General features: G+C 38.4%; 1 protein-coding gene across 1 annotated transcript; it reads right to left on the bottom strand.

The window, feature by feature from the left end:
• Nucleotides 1-1,268: 1,268 nt before the first annotated feature.
• On the bottom strand, nt 1,269-16,059 carry parvg (parvin, gamma). Its single transcript, XM_079809933.1, has 13 exons — nt 15,791-16,059; nt 14,788-14,847; nt 13,488-13,555; nt 13,272-13,374; nt 11,254-11,394; nt 11,052-11,167; nt 9,249-9,304; nt 9,112-9,146; nt 8,928-8,989; nt 8,775-8,843; nt 5,516-5,617; nt 5,079-5,151; nt 1,269-1,843 (listed from the first exon to the last, which is right to left on the bottom strand). Exons 2-13 carry the CDS (start codon nt 14,837-14,839, stop codon nt 1,770-1,772), a joined length of 951 nt encoding a protein of 316 aa, XP_079666059.1. The 5' UTR covers nt 14,840-14,847; nt 15,791-16,059; the 3' UTR covers nt 1,269-1,769.
• Between the last annotated feature and the right edge of the window lie 2,966 nt (nt 16,060-19,025).

Raw genomic sequence — 19,025 nt, 5'->3', positions numbered from 1 at the left:
TTTACTATTTCGTTTCCTCGATTTGATAAACCGTCCACAAGATTTACTGATTATAGTTCCTCGATTTATAAATCGTGCTCACAATCTATAAATCGAGGGAACAAATTAGTAAATCGTGCGCACATATTTAACCTACTATTTTTTTCCCCTACATCTGTAGAAAATAGCCCAGCTAACAATTTTAGGTTATAAGAAAGTTTCCCTAATGTTCCCATTAAGTTATAAAAACGTTATTTCTGAATGTTCTAGGAACGTTAAAAGTGTCCAGTTTTTAAAGGTAAAACATGTATAATTTACATTTATATTGAATACATAATTATTTTATAATCTGGGATTTTTTTCTGACAAATAAAAACATTTTAACGAAAAATAGCATTTAAGCGCATTATGGAATTAGTTGTGTCACTACAAATTATATCTGAAGTTGATTTGCAGAAGAAAAACGCTGTGTGACTAATTTGTAATGACTAATAATAGTTATAATGTAATAACGTTTTTAAAACGTTCCTCTAACAATGTAAGAATAACGTTTTAAAGCTAACATTTTTAGAACGTTTATAATATAACGTTTACACAACATTCTAATAACGTTACTGCAAGAACGTTTTTGATAACTTTGAGAGAACTTTCAGAGAACGTTAGCCAATGTTCTGAGAATGTTCCCTGTTAGCTGGGAGCCTGCATTTAACTGAAATTACCGAATCGTCAGAAAGCGGACCATCTGGATAGCATTGTAAATGTTTATATGGTTGTCAGTGCATGTGACACTATATATAATTTTGTTTTTAATAAGATTTTTCCAATAAATAGGCAAGAATAAACCAGGTGTCCTCCATGATTCCTGTTCATTCCAACAACAAAGCACACGAATGCAACAAGCTCGTAATTACGACTTCTGAAGTGGGAATTAAGAAATTTCCGATAACATGTGAGGGCAGCATAAATGTATTGTTTGGAATGCTTAATAATCTAATCCTTTGTTTTATATAGAAAAAGGTTTTGCTCCCACACACTCTTCCGACTAAAAATATTAAAGTGCGTCAGACACACACACGTTAGATTTTCAAGTTTTATGGGGACATTCCATAGACATAATAATATATGTACTGTACAAACTGTATATTCTATCTCATAACCCTAACACTAGCCCTAAACCTATCTCAGAAAACATTCTGCATTTTACATTTGCAAAAAAACATCACTTAGTATGATTTATACACTGTTTTCCTCATGAGGACCAAACAATGTACCCACAAGGACAAGGATTTCAGATATTGCCATCTTTATTGCCACACACACACACACACACACAAGTACTACTTAAAGTATATTAAAGAAAAAGGGGACATCGTTTCAGAGATGTTATATGTGCCGCTTTTATTTGAAGACAAGCTGCAAAGTCAGCAGAAAAATGCTGAGTGATACATTAAGACTAATGCGCATTTGTCCAGAAGGAAAAAAAACACGGAAAGTGGAAGAGCAAAAAGGTGAAATTAAATTGAAGCTGTCGGCATCCAAACGCAATTTCCATGATGAGATGAGTGGCCGTGTTCTCTCATTTCCGCTCTGAAGCCTCTTCAAATGGTTCAGAGACACTCTGTACAATTGCTTCAAATGTGTTCTAACACTCTGAGTGCCAAAGTAATCTGACAGTCAACTCCGTGCCTCAGATTGTGTGCAAGAAGAAAGTCACAAATTTGCAGTTAATTTGATTATTAAAACATCATGGAGGAAGGTTTTATTGATTTGAACGTTTGGGAGTGGCTAGATTATTTGTATTTGTGCCTCTTGAATAAGTAATACAGCACTTTCACAGTGGCTGGAACATCTTGGGAAACAATGTCTGTAAGAAACATGAGAAATTAGCTTATTAGTGAATCAACAACCAGGCAGATCATCACATGCTAAATAACAGCTATTGTATTGAATAAGTACACAAAAAACAGCCTAAATAGGGGTTTTAGTTCTAGCAGTACACTCAAAAAAAACGGTGCTATATGGCACTAAAAGTGGTTCTTTGGTTCGTAATCATAGGGGAACCACTTTAAGTGCTGTATAGCACCAAATCTTGATTCAGTGGTTCTTCACCGGTTCTTTGGGATGACTGAGGTGCTATATAACACCGCTATCATATACACAACCTGTTAAGATATGGTGCTATATAGCACCAAAAGTGGTTCCCCTATGATTACGAGCCAACAACCACTTTTAGTGCCATATAGCACCATTTTTTTAGAGTGTAGTGTACATCTCCTTCATAAAGAAGGTAATGCTATTATATTCTATTGTATTGCTTTGTTAGACTGGGTAAACCCAGCCCGACCATCTGGTGATTTGATTTCGCCCTGCAGCTCAGGCTGGAAACCTGTACATATTTATATCCTGCTTCTGTTACAAATTTGGGGACGGGGACTAGGGATGGGCGATATGGACTTAAAAATGTATCCCGATATTTTCTAGTATTTATTGCGATAACGATATCAATGACGATAAACGTAGTATCATTCCCCATGTTTTTGGATACAAGTGAAAGCTGCATGCATTCTTGCGAGTTTCAGAAAAACAAACAATGATCTAAAGTAAAACGTACATGTCATCAAAAAGGCTCCAATAATACATAAAAAAATATATATTTATATATATATATAATTTTTTTAATGTAAAATTCCACACCAGCCTTTTCAGAAATGGAAAAGTTGCAGATATAATTGTCTTCTGTAAAGGGGCAGGTAATGTTTAAATAGTGCAACTGTGCTAAAAAACATCACGCAATACAAACAATAATAATTTTGAAATCAATGACAAGTTTTACATGTAAACCGATTCTGTATTTATTCATACATGGTGCAAACAGTGGTAAAAATAGCAGAAACAGCAAAAGTAATTATCCCAAAAATGTCTTCAGATTACAAAAAAGTTGAAAATAATTAATTAATGTTAGAACTTCAGTAATTTGAGTTGATAAGATAATACCACGAATTCTTCTACTAATAAAAATAAACTGCACTAAGGAATAATGAGCTTCTGGGTTCATGAATATTAATCACGTTGTCAGCGCTCATTCTAACTGATTTGCTGAAATCAAAACAGGCACAGTAATAGTTTCCCGCCAGCCAATGAGATTCCCGTTTGTGCATTAGTTTCTTCCTGTTCACGAAAGGCTGAATAATTCCAAATAAACGCCATTATTTTACAGGAAAACACAACAAAGGATATTGTTTACATGTAGCACGTCAATTCTGTGTGGTATAAGACTCTCTCTCTTTGAGTGTGTGTGAAACACTGAGCGCTCTCAGTCGCGCGCCTCACACTAGTGTTTACTGTGCGTCAAATACACTGCACATTCATTGAGATGAACTGAAATAGTGTGCTTTACCGATCGATTGAGACAGAGCGAATCTCTTAAGCGCTCAGTCCAAGTGCTCAGCGTGTGAAAATACATCTGTATGTACAGGTTCAGATTGCCATCAGGTAGCCCCTCGTTTAGCTATGAACTCTTCCGCAGCTTCCGCCATAGTTGTTTTCGCTCTGCACGTGAGATGCGGATTCAGTGCCGCCGCTCCCATTGCGCGGCGCTTAGGGCACAGAGTGCTGCGGGGGGCACCACAAGAAAATTCTCTCTCCAACCCCCGTTCAGCTATACAAATTGACGAACGCAGCCACCGCGGCCATCATAAAGTAATAACGCTTAGGGCATCAAGAGACGGCCAGCGGTGGCACGGTGCGGATGGGTCGCGCTATCAACTAGGCTTTATCGTTATTATCGCGGGAAGTCAAATTCTTATCGTGGGGAGAATTTTTACCGGTATATCGCAAACGATAAGATATCGCCCATCCCTAACGGGGACCAATCACAAACCGGCTTATCCACCTGGCGCGCTATTGGCGGGTTTAACAAAATGACGGATAGAGAATTTATGGATCGTTGGTCTGATTGGTTGAAGGACTATCCAATTGCGTATAGAGTCATTTGAACTATGCCCGTTGATCACGCCTCTTGTGGTCTGATTGGTTGAAGGACTATCCAATTGTGTACATAGTCTTTTGAACTATGCGTTGATCACGCCTCTTGTGGTCTGATTGGTTGAAGGACTATCCAATTGTGTACATAGTCTTTTGAACTATGCGTTGATCACGCCTCTTGTGGTCTGATTGGTTGAAGGACTATCCAATTGTGTACATAGTCTTTTGAACTATGCGTTGATCACGCCTCTTGTGGTCTGATTGGTTGAAGGACTATCCAATTGTGTACATAGTCTTTTGAACTATGTGTTGTTCACGCCTCTTGTGTTCTGATTGGTTGAAGGACTATCCAATTGCCTACAGAGTCATTTGAACTATGCCCGTTGATCACACCTCTTGTGTTCTGATTGGTTGAAGGACTATCCAATTGCCTACAGAGTCATTTGAACTATGCCCATTGATCACACCTCTTGTGGTCTGATTGGTTGAAGGACTATCCAAATGTGTACATAGTCTTTTGAACTATGTGTTGATCACGCCTCTTGTGTTCTGATTGGTTGAAGGACTATCCAATTGCCTACAGAGTCATTTGAACTATGCCCATTGATCACACCTCTTGTGGTCTGATTGGTTGAAGGACTATCCAATTGTGTACATAGTCTTTTGAACTATGCGTTGATCACGCCTCTTGTGGTCTGATTGGTTGAAGGACTATCCAATTGTGTACATAGTCTTTTGAACACTGTATGCCCGTTGAGCACGCCTCTTGTGTTGCCCTTGAGTTATTTGAACTATTGATGAAGTGAGAGAGTTGTTCATTTGTGTGCATGATATCAAAAGGTTCAGGTTCCAAAAGGGTGTTTTCACAGCAATGCCATAGAAGAACCCTTTTTGGTTCCCCAAAGAACTTAATCAATCTCTTAATGTGCAAAAGAACATTTTAATAATCCAAATAAACTTTTTCCACTATAAAGAACCTTTTGAGCAATTTCCACGAAATTGTGTCGAGTTCTTCATGGGACCATCAATGCCAATAAAGAACCTTTATTTTTAAAAGTGTTGAGTGGTTTTGTTTAGGATATGCACAATAGTTCGGATGATCTCAAAATAATTACCTTGAGGGTCGATGGCCTGAACCGGAAGCCCTCGGTCTATGAGAAGATCCAATGCAAGCGTCACATTGTGGAGCTGCATGTGAACAAAGAACAACAATAAAAAGATCAGAATCAGAAACAAACTAAATATTGTAAAAACCACAACACTGCAAGTTCTCAGTAAACGTAAGATCATTAGTTTTGATTCCTGTCTTTTGCATTACCCTCCGGTTCTTAACCTGCCTTATGCTGCTGTGCTGTCATATCCACTGTCATCCTAAGAGACGTTAATTATACGATGGCGAGACACCTCCTGGAGGTGCATGTGAAGTTACGCTGATGTAAAATCCCATAAGCCTGGATTAAATTTTGCTTCTTGTTGGAAACTGCAATGGAGCTCGTTAACAATATGGTTCTCTTGTTTCAATGCAATTGCAAAACTCAAAATGTTTTCTCACCATTTCCAAGCTCCCGACAGGACAAAGGAAGAAGTCGCACAGTGGAATGAAGAAGCCCTCCAACTGACCGATCAACAAGAGCATAATCACTCCATCTGCAAACTAATAATATCACATTTTAAAAAAATAAACACGAAACATGACAGTGAGATGTCAAAAACAAAGGGGTCAAGTCATGAATCATTTTGTAATCATTTTTTTATTCCAGTGTAGGACCAACTGTAACATTTATTACTTATTCCACATGCAAAGATGTTAACCAATCATAAGAGCGTTTACTTAAAAAAAACAGCCTGGTGATTCAGAAGGAAAATGGAAATTGTTAAAGGGGTCATGGCATGAGAAATCAAGTTTGCCTTGATCTTTTGGCATATAAGAGGTCTTTGTACCATTAAAGCATCTTAACAAGTTTATCATCTTAAAACGCCCTCATTATAAACAAAGCATTTAAAGTGCCCATGTTATGTTTTTTTGAATCCTCCCTTTCATGCAGTGTGTAATATAGCTTTTTGTGAATGTAAACGGTCTGCAAAGTTGTAAAGTCGAAAGTGCATGATAAATAAAGTTATTTGCTGCGTCCCAATTCGCATACTATCCGTCCTAAATAGTATTAGAAATTAGAATTAGTGCATCCCAAATCATAGTATGTTGAAATTAATATTTCAAAGATACCCGGATGGTCTACTTTGTGCAGATCCGGGCACACGCTGACAGCTAATATTGCCCACAACCCATTGCGAGTTGGACGAGGATTCGACTAGAACTACAAACACGAATAAAAAGTTTTAAAGGGGTGGTTGATTATAATTTCACTTTAACTTTAGTTAGTCAGGGTTGCCAACTTTTAAGTTCAGGTTGGAGTGAGATATGGGGGGGTGGGGTTGGGTTGGGGGGGCGATATCGATTTCGATCTTGATTCAGTATCAATTCATATGTAAATAGCCAACTGTACATATAAGGAAAATAAGTTTGCCTTAGCACTATTTTAATCGTTTCTTGGGTTAAATTATATGTGCTCGCATTCATTAATATTCACTTGTGTGTGCTTATATGAGTATCATTAACAGGGGCGTAGCACAAAATCCCAGTGCTGATGGGCCCCCATGTTAAAATATATTCCAGACTTTTCAAGGGCCCTCTCTGCCCTTGGGGCCCTGGTAATCAGTACTGGTTTTACGACGCCCCTGATCATTAAAAATATTAGGATGTAAGTTATTAACGTTTTAAAATTTCTAACGATTGATCATATCTAAATATTTATTAATATGCAAAACTGCAATACTTTTTTGAGCAACTAGATTAGATACATGTATATTAAAGAGCCATAAAGGCACCTATAGTAAGTAATGGCATTACAAATGAAAAATTATTATTTTTCTAGCCACAAAATGAATTTTGTTTCTTTGCATTGGAATTCTCTATTTTAACCTTAATTACTACACTAATTGTAATATAAATAATACAAATATTAGAAGAAAAATATTTTAAGTGATCATTAATTGACAATAATTATTGCACAAATAGTATTTAGTACCAATAGATCTCTTCAAAATATTCAATAAATATTATTGAACTAAAATATAGAACATTTATTTATTTTAAAAATAGTTAAGGTTTATGGTCACATTTGACCACCAATGAGTATGAGTGTGATTAATTAGCAAGGAATACCTGAGGGCTAAATACAAGAAAAACAAGAAAAACATGAACAATGTTGCATCTCCATCACTCTCCATAATAAAACAATCCTGTAAATATGGTTGACGAAATAATCAATGCACACTATGCTGTACTGTTTACCAAAACTTGTGCAAATACCTGTATAGTGAAGCTGTTGTGTATCCGCTTAAGCCATTCAAATGTATTGACACAGCGCTAGAAGTATTTTGCGCGTTCATGAACCACGTGACCGCGAGCGCCGTCGCGAGCTGAGAGCATGTCGCAACTCGTTTTTCAACGCCTCTGGCTTGAACTGTTATGCCACATTAGCGCCAAAACGCTATTTATTGTTGGAATTTCGCATTAAAACTTAAAAAACTTGGTTTAATATCAAAAGCAGGTTTGGCCATTTGGCGTGAGATTAAGTTGGGCAGAGTGAGACCATGAAAGAGAGCCTGAAAGCGTGTGTCTCACGCCAAATGCATGAGACTTGGCAACCCTGAGTTAGTGTGTAATGTTGCTGTTTGAGCATAAACAACATCTGCAAAGTTACGACGCTCAAAGTTCAAGGCAAAGGGAGATATTTGCTTTTACAGAAATCGCTTTTTATTTGTTTCATTGCCTGTCTGCATGAGGTTATCAGAGCTGCTAACACAAGCTCTTGAAGCTCTGCCCCTGGAGCAGCAGCTCATTTGCATTTAAAGGGACACAAAAACGGCACTCGCCCTCAAAAAGTGACAATTTTAACATGCTATAAAAAATTATCTGTTGGGTATTTTGAGCTAAAACTTCACATACACACTCTGGGGACATCAGAGACTTATTTTACATCTTGTAAAAAGGGGCAATCAACCACCCCTTTAAGAGAGGTCCAGTTTAAGCAGCTCTGTACAGACTTCTGAAGGATCCCAGCGTCAGAAAGAAGTGGATGGTTTATTTTAATGGTGCCTGGATCACATCGGAGGATTATATGTTTGTTCGGAGCATTTTGTTTTGCACAGAGTAATGGAGAGTTGGCAAAGAAGCTTTTGTTGACCAATGAAGAAGCCAAATGTATTGGATCTGACAGCAGCGGTATCACAAACCATAAGTCAATTATTTCATAATGCTTCATCTGTAAATTACGGTTTTATATGGACAATGTTTGGCGTTGATACGGTTTCCTATGCAATGACGTTAGCCAATCATAACAGTAAATCATGTCTGGACCCCTTTAATATAAAACTAAATTACTAATTTTACTTTGACTGACCTTATACACTACCGTTCAAAAGTTGGGGGTTGGCAAGACTTTTAAATGTTTTTGAAAGAAGTATTTTATACTCATCAAGGCTGCAATTATTGTAATAAAAATACAAAAAAACAGTAATACTGTGAAATATTATTACAATTAAAAATAACCGTTTTGAGACTTATTTTAAAATGTAATTTATTCCTGTGACGCAACTTTTTTTTTAAGGATTATAAGTGTCCAGCTTTGGTCAATTTAACGTGCTCTATACTAATTTCTTTCAGGTTGATCGCTGGGAGAAAAAAATAAATAAATAATTAAAGCTGACGACACGAGCCCTTTAAACTGAAGTCTAGTTGAGTTGCGCACCTGTTTGTCGATGTCTGTCACGCTTAGTCCCAGAGATGACATGTTCTTATTCACAAAGTGCAAAATGGCCTGTAGGAAAGAGAACTTGATGAAGCAGTGAAAGATTTGGGTCAAAGGCAATACATTTAGATACGTGTCAAACTGGATCGGAACCTTTTTCACGGTCTCGATTTTGTGAGCCTCCAGCTTGAAGAGCTCATCAATGGGACATTCCTCTGCAAAGACATTGCAAGAGAGAGATTAAGAGGCAAACTCTTTCTTCTTTATACGCCTCCACTATCTGAAAGTTACTGATGCTTATAAATATGGAAATGAAAAGGCTCAGAGTTCGACTCACTGTTAGATTCTCTCTCAAGCTCTTCGCTGGAATCACTGCGGAGACACACAGCGGACCATGAAAAGGCTGCTTTGGACATTGTCACTGAGTTTCAAAGTGATGTTAAACATGTTTAATAGGGAAGGAGCTCCACAGACCTTTGAAATGTGATGAATTCGGTCTGCTTGTCTGCCTTGATGCCAATTTTTGTGACCTGTTTAACAAATGAGGTTTTAAGGAATGCTGACAACATGAACTTATAACTTTTGTAGTGTAATTTAACATCTCATAACATTCAAGTGAAATCATGTTGATTGGGTATTAGGCTCTTATACTGTTGCTTAATATAATTTTTCTATGGATGTGCAGCTTTGATTATATGATCAGAAAAAAAAACATTTAGATGATTTTTTTACCTTTCATATGCTTTTTTTCAAATAAAATGCAATTAAACATTTTTACTTTTGAAATACATTTTCATAATATAAATGCATATTTTTCAAATAATATACATTGATGAACTGTGAAAAAAATGAAAATATTTATCCGTTATAACAAGTATATTAATTTTCAAATAATATGTAATGAAAAATTACTTTTTAAATAAATGTTCATAATATAAATGAATATTTTTCAAATAATATGCAATGATGAATTGTGAAAAAGTGGAAATATTTGTCCATTATAACAAGAAAATCATTTTTCAAATAATATGCAATGATGAATTGTGACAAATTATGAAAGCATTTTTTGTTATAATATGCATATACATTTTTTCAAATAATATGCAATGAAAAATTGTTACTTTTTAAATACATTTTCATAATATGCGTATTTTTCAAATAATATGCAATGATGAATTGTGACAAATTATGAAAGCATTGTTCAGTATAATATGCATATACATTTTTCAAATAATACGCAATGATGAATTGTAAAAAAAATATATATATATGAGAACAATTGTTCATTATAATATGCATACACATTTTTTAAAATAATATGCAATGAAAAATTGTTAAAAATATTAAATACATTTTCATTATAATATGCATATTCATTTTTCAAATAATATGCGATTAACTGTGATTTTTTTTTTGTAATATTTATCCATTATAACAAGTATATAAATTTTTAAATATGCAATGAAAAATTTTTACTTTTTAAATAAATTTTCATAATTTGATGCATATTTTTCAAATAATATACATTGATGAAGTGTGACAAATTATGAAAGCATTGTTCATTATAATATGCGTATACATTTTTTCAAATGATATGCAATTAAAAATTGTGAAAAATATTTTCATTATAAAATCCATATTCATTTTGACATTATGAAAACATTGTTCATTATAATATGCATATTAATTTTTCAAATAATATGCAATGATGAATTGTGAAAAGACTGAAAATATTTGTCCATAATAACAAGTATATGAAACAATTGTTCATTATAATATGCATAAACATTGCATATACAAGTATAATGTTCAAATATGCAATGAAATATTGTGAACAAATATTAAATAATTGTTCATTATAATATGCATATTCATTTTTTAAATAATATACAGTGAAGAATTGTAGAAAAATAATAAAACATTTGTCCATAATAACAAGTATATGAAACAATTGTTCATTATAATATGCATTTACATTTTTTAAAATAATATGTGATGACAAATAATAAAAAATTAAGATTTTTTTTATTTTTAAATAATATTCAGTAATAAACTGTGAAAAATTATGAAAACTACTTTTTGTCATTTATATGTATTAATATTTCAAATACTTAGTTTAAATAACTATCTCAAGACCAAAATATCATAGAGACTAGGACTCATTTTGACAAGTAACAACCATCTACAACATCTCAGCAACCGCATAGCAACGCCCTGGCAACCACCTAGAACAGTAGTTTAGTTTACACATTCAAAAAACTTCCATTAATGAATCACCTCACACTGAATGACCTCCACGCTGACGTTTACAGGCAGGACCAGATTGGGTTGGAAACGCCTCGCAATAGCAACCAGAACATGTAATGTAGCCAACAGGTCCCTGCTGTGAATGACTGACAGATTGGAGTGGGAGAACGGTAGGCAAATGCTCATAAACATGTAAACAGGTCATTGACAAGAGCTGATCTGATTGGCTTACGTTTAACGTTCCATTTGGCCGTTTCCTCGTTAAGGTCTAAGCTCTCGTTCAGAGCTGTCAGGATGGCATCTAGTTTCCGTAGCTGGACGTCAGTACTCAACGCAATCTCCTCTACGTGTAACTGAAAACCGGCTAACCTGCCTGGGTTCAGAACATACACAGATATTTCATATCAAAATCAAAAGAAAGAAGCCTGCAACATAATTTTTTTCTGCATTGTGACATCATTTTCATGACATTTAAAGGGGTCGTGAATTGAGAAATCAAATGTTCCTTGAGCTTTTGGCATATAAAAAGTCATCATGCAATAAGAATACCCTGTAAGTAACCAAGCCCAGAGAACGGCTCTTTGTGGAATGTGCCTATAGAAAGGCGAGAGACGAAGAAGATCAACGCCTACTTTCATCATCACAACTTTGGCCCCGTCCACTGGCTTGTTAGTGAGATGACGAGGAGAGAAGAGCGATGCAGGATCACTGGACTAATAATATTTCCTTCCAAAGGATCCTAATGCTAGGAATGTGCTTATTTATTTTCAACACATCAGCCAATCACAGCAGTGGGCATTTACACTTAAGTCTCACAGCAGCCAATCACAGCAGTGGGCGTTTACACTGAAGTCTCACGGCAGACACGCCCCTTTGAACAGATTGTTCTGATGTGGCGTTCACACCGGACGCGATTCGCGCTAATAATTTGCGCTAATCGCGCGAAGGTGGACGCTTGAACATTTTGAGTTTACTCGCTTCATACGCGCGTGACATTCACTGCACAACAAATTTGCGTCATGGGCGGGGCTTCTGCCAGCCGGCTCGTCTCGTTGAGAAATGGCTGACATGGGCTGTGTTTACACGTCTTTTTTTTGTTAAAATCTACTGTTAATGTGTGACAAAACGTAGTTTTAAGACTTTTTCAGTCGATAATGTAGTTGTTTAAAGCTCAAATCTGTGGTTTATTTATATAAAGAGTGCCTATTTGAACATTTTATCTGGCGTTTTCGGAGTTGTGAGCTCCAGTGGATCAGCGGCGGTCAGCGCTTGTCAACGCCGGCGAGGGCAACCTTTCCTCGGCCAGTCCTTCTGCCGTCTGCCGCTGGCTCTGATGTCTCTGTGGTGTCTCGAGCTATAATTCGTCTTGTTACGGGCGATCTTTGGTCTCATGGATCTATAGTTTGTTCCCTGGCAAATCGTTTAGGCTGAGGGCAAAGTGAAGTTTCATTACTTTTTTATTTTTAGGCTATAACTGTACGTTACAGTTGTAGCCGACTAGCGCTTACTTTGAATGTTTGAGTGAATTGTTTGCTTTATTTCATGTGTAGCTTATTATACCTTTTACTTATACTTTTGTATTATTGATCATACATAAACTTGCATTTAACAAAAAGAGACTGGGTTGTGTTTCATGTCATTTAATGTTATCACAGTGATAATCATATTGTCTGAACCAGATATTGGCTATAGAGATTTTCTCCTAATTGTTGTCACTAATATAGCAAGCTCCTGATTGGTTACCGCGGCGCGAATATCCGCCACAAATGAGGCGGCGCGATTCACGCGATTGAGGCGGCGCGAATGGCGCAAATTGAGCGTTTTGAACAAAACGAGTGTTTTGCCAAAATTCAGATTTTCCAACTTGAGCGATTCGTGAAAATCTGAATTTTGGCAAAACACTCGTTTTGTTCAAAACGCTCAATTTGCCCCATTCGCGCCGCCTCAATCGCGTGAATCGCGCCGCCTCATTTGTGCGAATCGCACCGCAGAAAGCCATTTCGCGTCTCTGCATTGACTTAACATGTAAATCACTCGCGCGAATCGCGTCCGGTATGAACGCGCCATGAGCAGAGGACTAAAATCAGTGTAGGAAAAATGCCTTTTATTACAAAATTATGACCATTTTTGATGTTCAAATTATTCTAACATTATAAGTGCACCCCGGGTGCAGTTCATGACCCCTTTAAGCATGTGAGATTCACTAAAGGATGCCTGTTCAGATTGTTCTTGCTCTGACGTAATTCTTACGTAAAAGGTGATGAAGGACGAGTCCGTCATAGAGGTCTTCCTCCAGCGATCGCACCACAATGTGTTCAGCTTTCAGGGTGTTGTTGATCCAGTCCAACAAAACCTACCACAACGCAACATAGAAAATCCAGATATTCAGACACCATTGGGAAATTATGCTCACATTGAGATACGTGGGTTCAGTAACTCTCCCCCTAAAAAGTTGTTGTATCTCACCTCTTTAAGTTTGTTGAGTTTGGGGTCTTCTAAAGATGTCGGTTGGATCATAATTCTTCTCTCTGCTCCTTAAATCCACAATAAAACACATCATATGCCACATTAAAAAGCCTCAGAGTGTTTATTTGCTTTCAGCTAAACTCATAAAAGAGCGTGACTTCATTCTAATTTACATACTATACTTACAGTATAGAAGATTAGGATTAGTGTGTCCTAAATCAGTATGTTCAAAATAGCAAAAAATCCTGAGTGGGGTAATACTGATGTATTTTGTCGTAGAATACAATGTCAAAGTGTCTTACAAGTGTTCACCACAGACATTTCAGCCATTTAACCAAAACCCCATTCAAAAAAAAAAAACATTGACTGTGCTAAAATGCTAACTCACTTCCATGTTTTGGCCTACAAAGTGATGTCATACCTGCACCGCTCTAGTCTTGGAACAACTTGACAGTGAGTAAAAAAGGATGACAGAATTTTCATGTTTGGGTGAACTATCCCTTTAAGGTAATTGGCTTATTTAAAAGTTGGTCCTTTCCCATTATTATCGAAGTCCGAAGTACATACTTAAAAGGGGTAGTTCACCCAAAAAGGAAAATTAGCCCATGATTTACTCACCCTCAAGCTTTCCTAGGTGTATATGACATTCTTCTTTCAGACGAATAAAATCGGAGTTATATTAAAAAGTCCAGGCTAATCCAAGCTTTATAATGGCAGTGAATAGTCGTTTTTGAAGTCCTATAACCATCATATAACTGCTCCACACGGCTCCGGGGGGTTAATAAAGGCCTTCTGAAGCGAAGCGTTTGTGTAAGAAAAATATCCATATTTAAAACTTTATAAAGCAAAATATCTAGCTTCCACCAGATTGCCTTCTGTATTCAACTTACGGAAAAAGTTTAGCACCTCTCTCTATCAGTTCAAAATGCTTACGCTACGTCTGACAACATTGCACACCAGTTACGCTTTTTTCCGATCTGGTGGAAGCTAGATATTGTACTTTATAAAGTTTTAAATATGGATATTTTTCTTACACAAACGTATCGCTCGTTCGCATCAGAAGGCCTTTATTAGCCCCCTGGAGCTGTGTTGAGCAGTTATGATGGATGCACTTTTATGGACTTCAAAAACCAAGAACGAAGCTTGAGCCAGGACATTTTAACTCCAATTGTATTCGTCTGAAAGAAGAATGTCATACACCTAGGATGACTTGAGGGTGAGTAAATCAATGGCTAATTTTCATTTCTAGTGCATGAAGAGTGTAAACTGGGTTGATGTTGAGATGAATGTGCATGCTCACCCTGACGATTGCCTTCGTCCTTTTCCTCCCCACCAGCTCCAAAGTCTGCCATTCTTTTGACTGTTTCAAAACATTGTTTTTGTCAAGAAAAACAAGTGAACTTGATAATAGTTTTACTCAGCAGACATTTTGATTTCTAGTGCTTCTGTTTGAAAAATAAGTTCTGTCTGCGTGTTTGTGCCCTGAGGGAATTTCAAGGACTCGATTCATCTCGAGGTTGTTTTCGAACGGACATTTTTATGGCTATGATGAAGTGCGGCGAACCGAAACCGACTTCAAACGTCAAAACACAAGGACGGAGAATCTCCACAACACAGTGCAGACAGACGTCTGCGGGAGATCTCGCGCTGAACGGAGGAGAACAACACACGGATATTTCTGCCTTCCCGCATCACGCACGCCAGCCCACATTGACATAACACAGACTGACGGGGGAAAACATAAACCTCTCTGACAACAAAAACATGCTGTGAGACTCGGAGACAAAGGAAGAGAGAGAACCAGAAACAAGAAAGACGAAAAGAGAAAGAAATTAGATCTCTAAAGGAATAGTTCGCCCAAAAATGAAAACTGGCATATTTACGGTCGTTTCAAACACTATGCTGTGGAGCTTACAGCTCCAGAAAGAACCTAACAGCATTATAATTTTCATTTTTGAGTGAGCTATTGCTTTGAATATCTCAATTATTTCTCCTAGCTCAGCAAATGGAGACTTAGCTTTAGATGTTTCTCCTGAGAAGAAAAAGTGAGTCAATCTCCTGTAGAGTTTCAGAAAAGATCTCCATAATGTGGTCATGTTTCTTAAACTATTTAAAAAACAAATTATGCTATCCTTATTCATTTTATGTAGCTTTATAATCAACAATTGTTCGCCAAAACAATTCTAGGAGAAACATCGGAGACAAAGGCGATACTTAAACCAAACCGAGACATCCATGAAGTCTATGAAAGAGCAATATCTGAGCAATACAATCCAGCCATGTTTGCTGCCACCAACTTTCACCTCAGCTTTCGCCTCACGTCTGGAGAAATCTATCTTCTATCACGAAACGTCGTCCAAACGGTCCCCATCACCTTCCCTAAAAGAATCGATTTTCTTCTACAACACAAACATCTTTCTGAATCGGCTTAAAACAAGAACTTGAATTCGGATGAGGCCTATTTCAAAACTGACAGGAAGTGGTTAAGGCACCACTTCCTCTTTTTTTTGTAGCTTGTAGAAGCACAAAACATGTTCTGAAACTGTCACACATTTCATCAAACACGTGCAAGACCCTATAACAGACAGGAGGTCCAAACGTGACATATGAGTCAGGAACTAACAATAACGCTTATTAGTAAACAACCACATTTCCTCTCTTCAAAATAACACGCTCCATGTTTGTGAGCAACAATTGCATACATTTTCTTTCTCTCTTTCTTTCTGAGAGAACGCCTCCCTTTGACTAGAAAAAAAAAAACAGAGGTAATTTGGGCTGAAGGGTTACCATGGTTACCATCCCAATGAATTCCCCCATTAAACGCAAGTTTGAATCCAGAACAAACAACTGAAAAAAGACCCTCAGAGGAGCATCTGAAAACAACCGGATTATTTAGATTCAATCTCGCCCATCTGTGGATCTGTTTACATTTGCATCATCCTGGGAAATATGGTTTACATGTTCCTCCCCCCAAAAAATTAGAGAATGTAGAGTTTGCCCATGCAAATCTCAGCTAGTGTGTTGTTAGGCAGTTGCTTAGGTGTTCGGAGGGGTTGGTTAGCCTGTTGCTATGTGGTTGCTTGGGTGTTGTCAGCTGATTGTTAGGATGTTGTTGTTGTTGGGTTCCTTGCATGTTCTGAGTGGATTTTAGTGAGTTGCTATGCAGGTAGTTTGAGTGTAATAACCACTCAGACCGCATGCGACTGCTCGGATGTTCTCTGTGGCTGCTAACGTTTGCTAGAAAGATAGTAAAGTGCTCTGGGTGGTTACTATGTGGTCTTTTGAGTGTTGGGTGGTTAGTAGAGCTGCATGATTAAGCGTTAAAAGATTGCGATCTTATTCCTAAATGACAACGATTCGGCAATGTCTATTAAACCGTTGACAAGTACGAGCACAGTGAACATTCAAGTCTGCATTGCTGTCTTTTCAACCTCATAGTAACTTTATTTCTGTTACAATAATTCATATTATAGAGTAAATCACCTTTTAGTAACTTCATGATTCGAAAGAAAGATTGTAAAATTACAACGTAACACCAGTAGGTGGCGACAAGTGACTGTTAAAAAATGTATGTCACTGAATCGTTCATTCAAGAGATTCCTTTCAAAAACGCTGAGTCGTCCAGTAATAAAACAGGGCTGCATCCGAAATCGCATACTTCCACACTTCAACAGTGTGGCAAGCAGCGAGGCAGAGGGACCGTGAGAATGGAGGAGCTCGGACACGGGTTATTGGTTTACGCTTTGTTATGCGTGTTCGCAACAGTCGTCCGTGAGAGGCTGCCGCTTTTACTTTCAGTTTGTTTATTCTTTATTAAAGTTTGTTAAACGTTCGCCGGTTCACGCCTCCTTCTTCCCATACATATAAACCTCATTACAAACAGTATGTGACAAAAGAAGTGTATCCGAATTCACAGTACTCATAAAAGAGTAGGCAAAAGTCCCCGGATGACCTACTACTTCCGGCGAGATTCTGAAGTGTGCATACGATGGGCACTTTACTATCCCATGAGGCCACGGGAGACGATTTATAAATGGCAGTGAAGCGACTCAACTGATGCTGGTAGATCACATGATAATGACAACATGGTGAATGTAGTATGTGTAGTACGTTAAAGGTGCTGTATGTAAGTTTTTGACTGTTCTAAAGCATAAAAATACAATTTATTAGAAATGTAGGAAAAATGCTGAGTTCACAAACTCGTTTCTCTGAAAAACAAAGCTACAGCCAGTTATTCTACTTTCAAATGTGCGTTCCGTGTGGGAATGTCTGTTTTTGTTTTGGTCTGTGCGATATCGCACATTGCCAGTTTATCCAATAGTATTTCAAGAAGCGCATTAAAATGCGGATAAATCAACTCATCAATTTACAGGGTGTAGGGGTGCTTTCACACCTGCCTCATTTAGTTCGGTTGAATAGTACTAGAGTTGGTTTTCCCCTTTGGTGCGGTTCGTATGGTCAGGTGTGAAAGCAGCAATCGCACTCGGGTGCGCACCAAAAGCGGACCAAACAAGCGTACTGTAACGTGATCCAACCTCGAAAAGACCCAACTGAAAAAAGTACTGATAATTTTTGGACTAAACCAGCTGCCGAAGTGCATTATGGGATGAGGAAGGTTTGTTGACAGTTTGCACTTTAGCATGGCAGCTCATTTGCATGCGTAACTCCGCCCCACCGCGTGGGTATATAAGGAAGTACGCTGGCAACATCGCATTATGTTTCTGCTTTGGAGCCAAGAGTACCTCTTCACACCTTCAAGCCTACAACTGAGTCTTTGTCAAGCCTTCGAGACGAGCAGCTTTCCAGAGGCGTTGGATCTACGGCGCGTTCCAGTGATCGCATACTGCCTGCCTGCTGATCTGCGCAGTGGTCCGTCTGACAGCTGGTGTGTGGTCAGTGGGCGTTTCGGCGTCTCTGCGAAGCTTTCCTCTCATAAAAGAGCTTACACGTGGCACGTCCTTTTCAGGATGTCTCGCCCGTGTACTTCTGGGTGTGGCCGGTTGTTGACTTCTTCTGATGGGCACGATCTCTGCTTGGTATGCTTGGGCGTTCAGCATGCTCAAGCAGCGTTCGTGGATGAGTCATGTTCCCACTGCGGGAACATGACCATCGCGGTCCTGCGGTCAAGACTCAAGGATCTTCGTAATGAAGTGAGAGTCCCCTCAACCACACCCCGATCTACCGTGCCCCCCGTGGCCGGTACTTCGGCTGGTGGTCAGGGTGACCTGAGGGTTACGGTGTGGAACAAAGCCCCGACGCTCATGCGTTCCGCAACCCATGAGCGTTCAGGCTGAAATCGCGGGGCCAGCTCCGGCTCCCCCGCGCATTTCGTTTGGCCCTCCAGAGGATGATGCGATGTCGGTCACCGCATCACAAGGTGGGCTCGAGTCCTCTGAGGATGATGACTCGGCTGTGCTGCCGCCTTCGGGCGCGCCAGCATTGCCCGAGTCGGACCCAGAGCTGACAGCCATGCTGTCTCGGGCAGCCGCGAGTCTAGGGATAGAGTGGAACCCTCCGCCCTGTCCCGAACGCTCGCGG

The sequence above is a fragment of the Gobio gobio genome (genome assembly GCF_949357685.1).
Source record: "Gobio gobio genome assembly, chromosome: 25".
NCBI lineage: Eukaryota > Metazoa > Chordata > Actinopteri > Cypriniformes > Gobionidae > Gobio > Gobio gobio.
The sequence above is the reverse complement of the archived record's forward strand: the minus strand, read 5'-3'. Positions and strand labels throughout refer to the sequence as shown.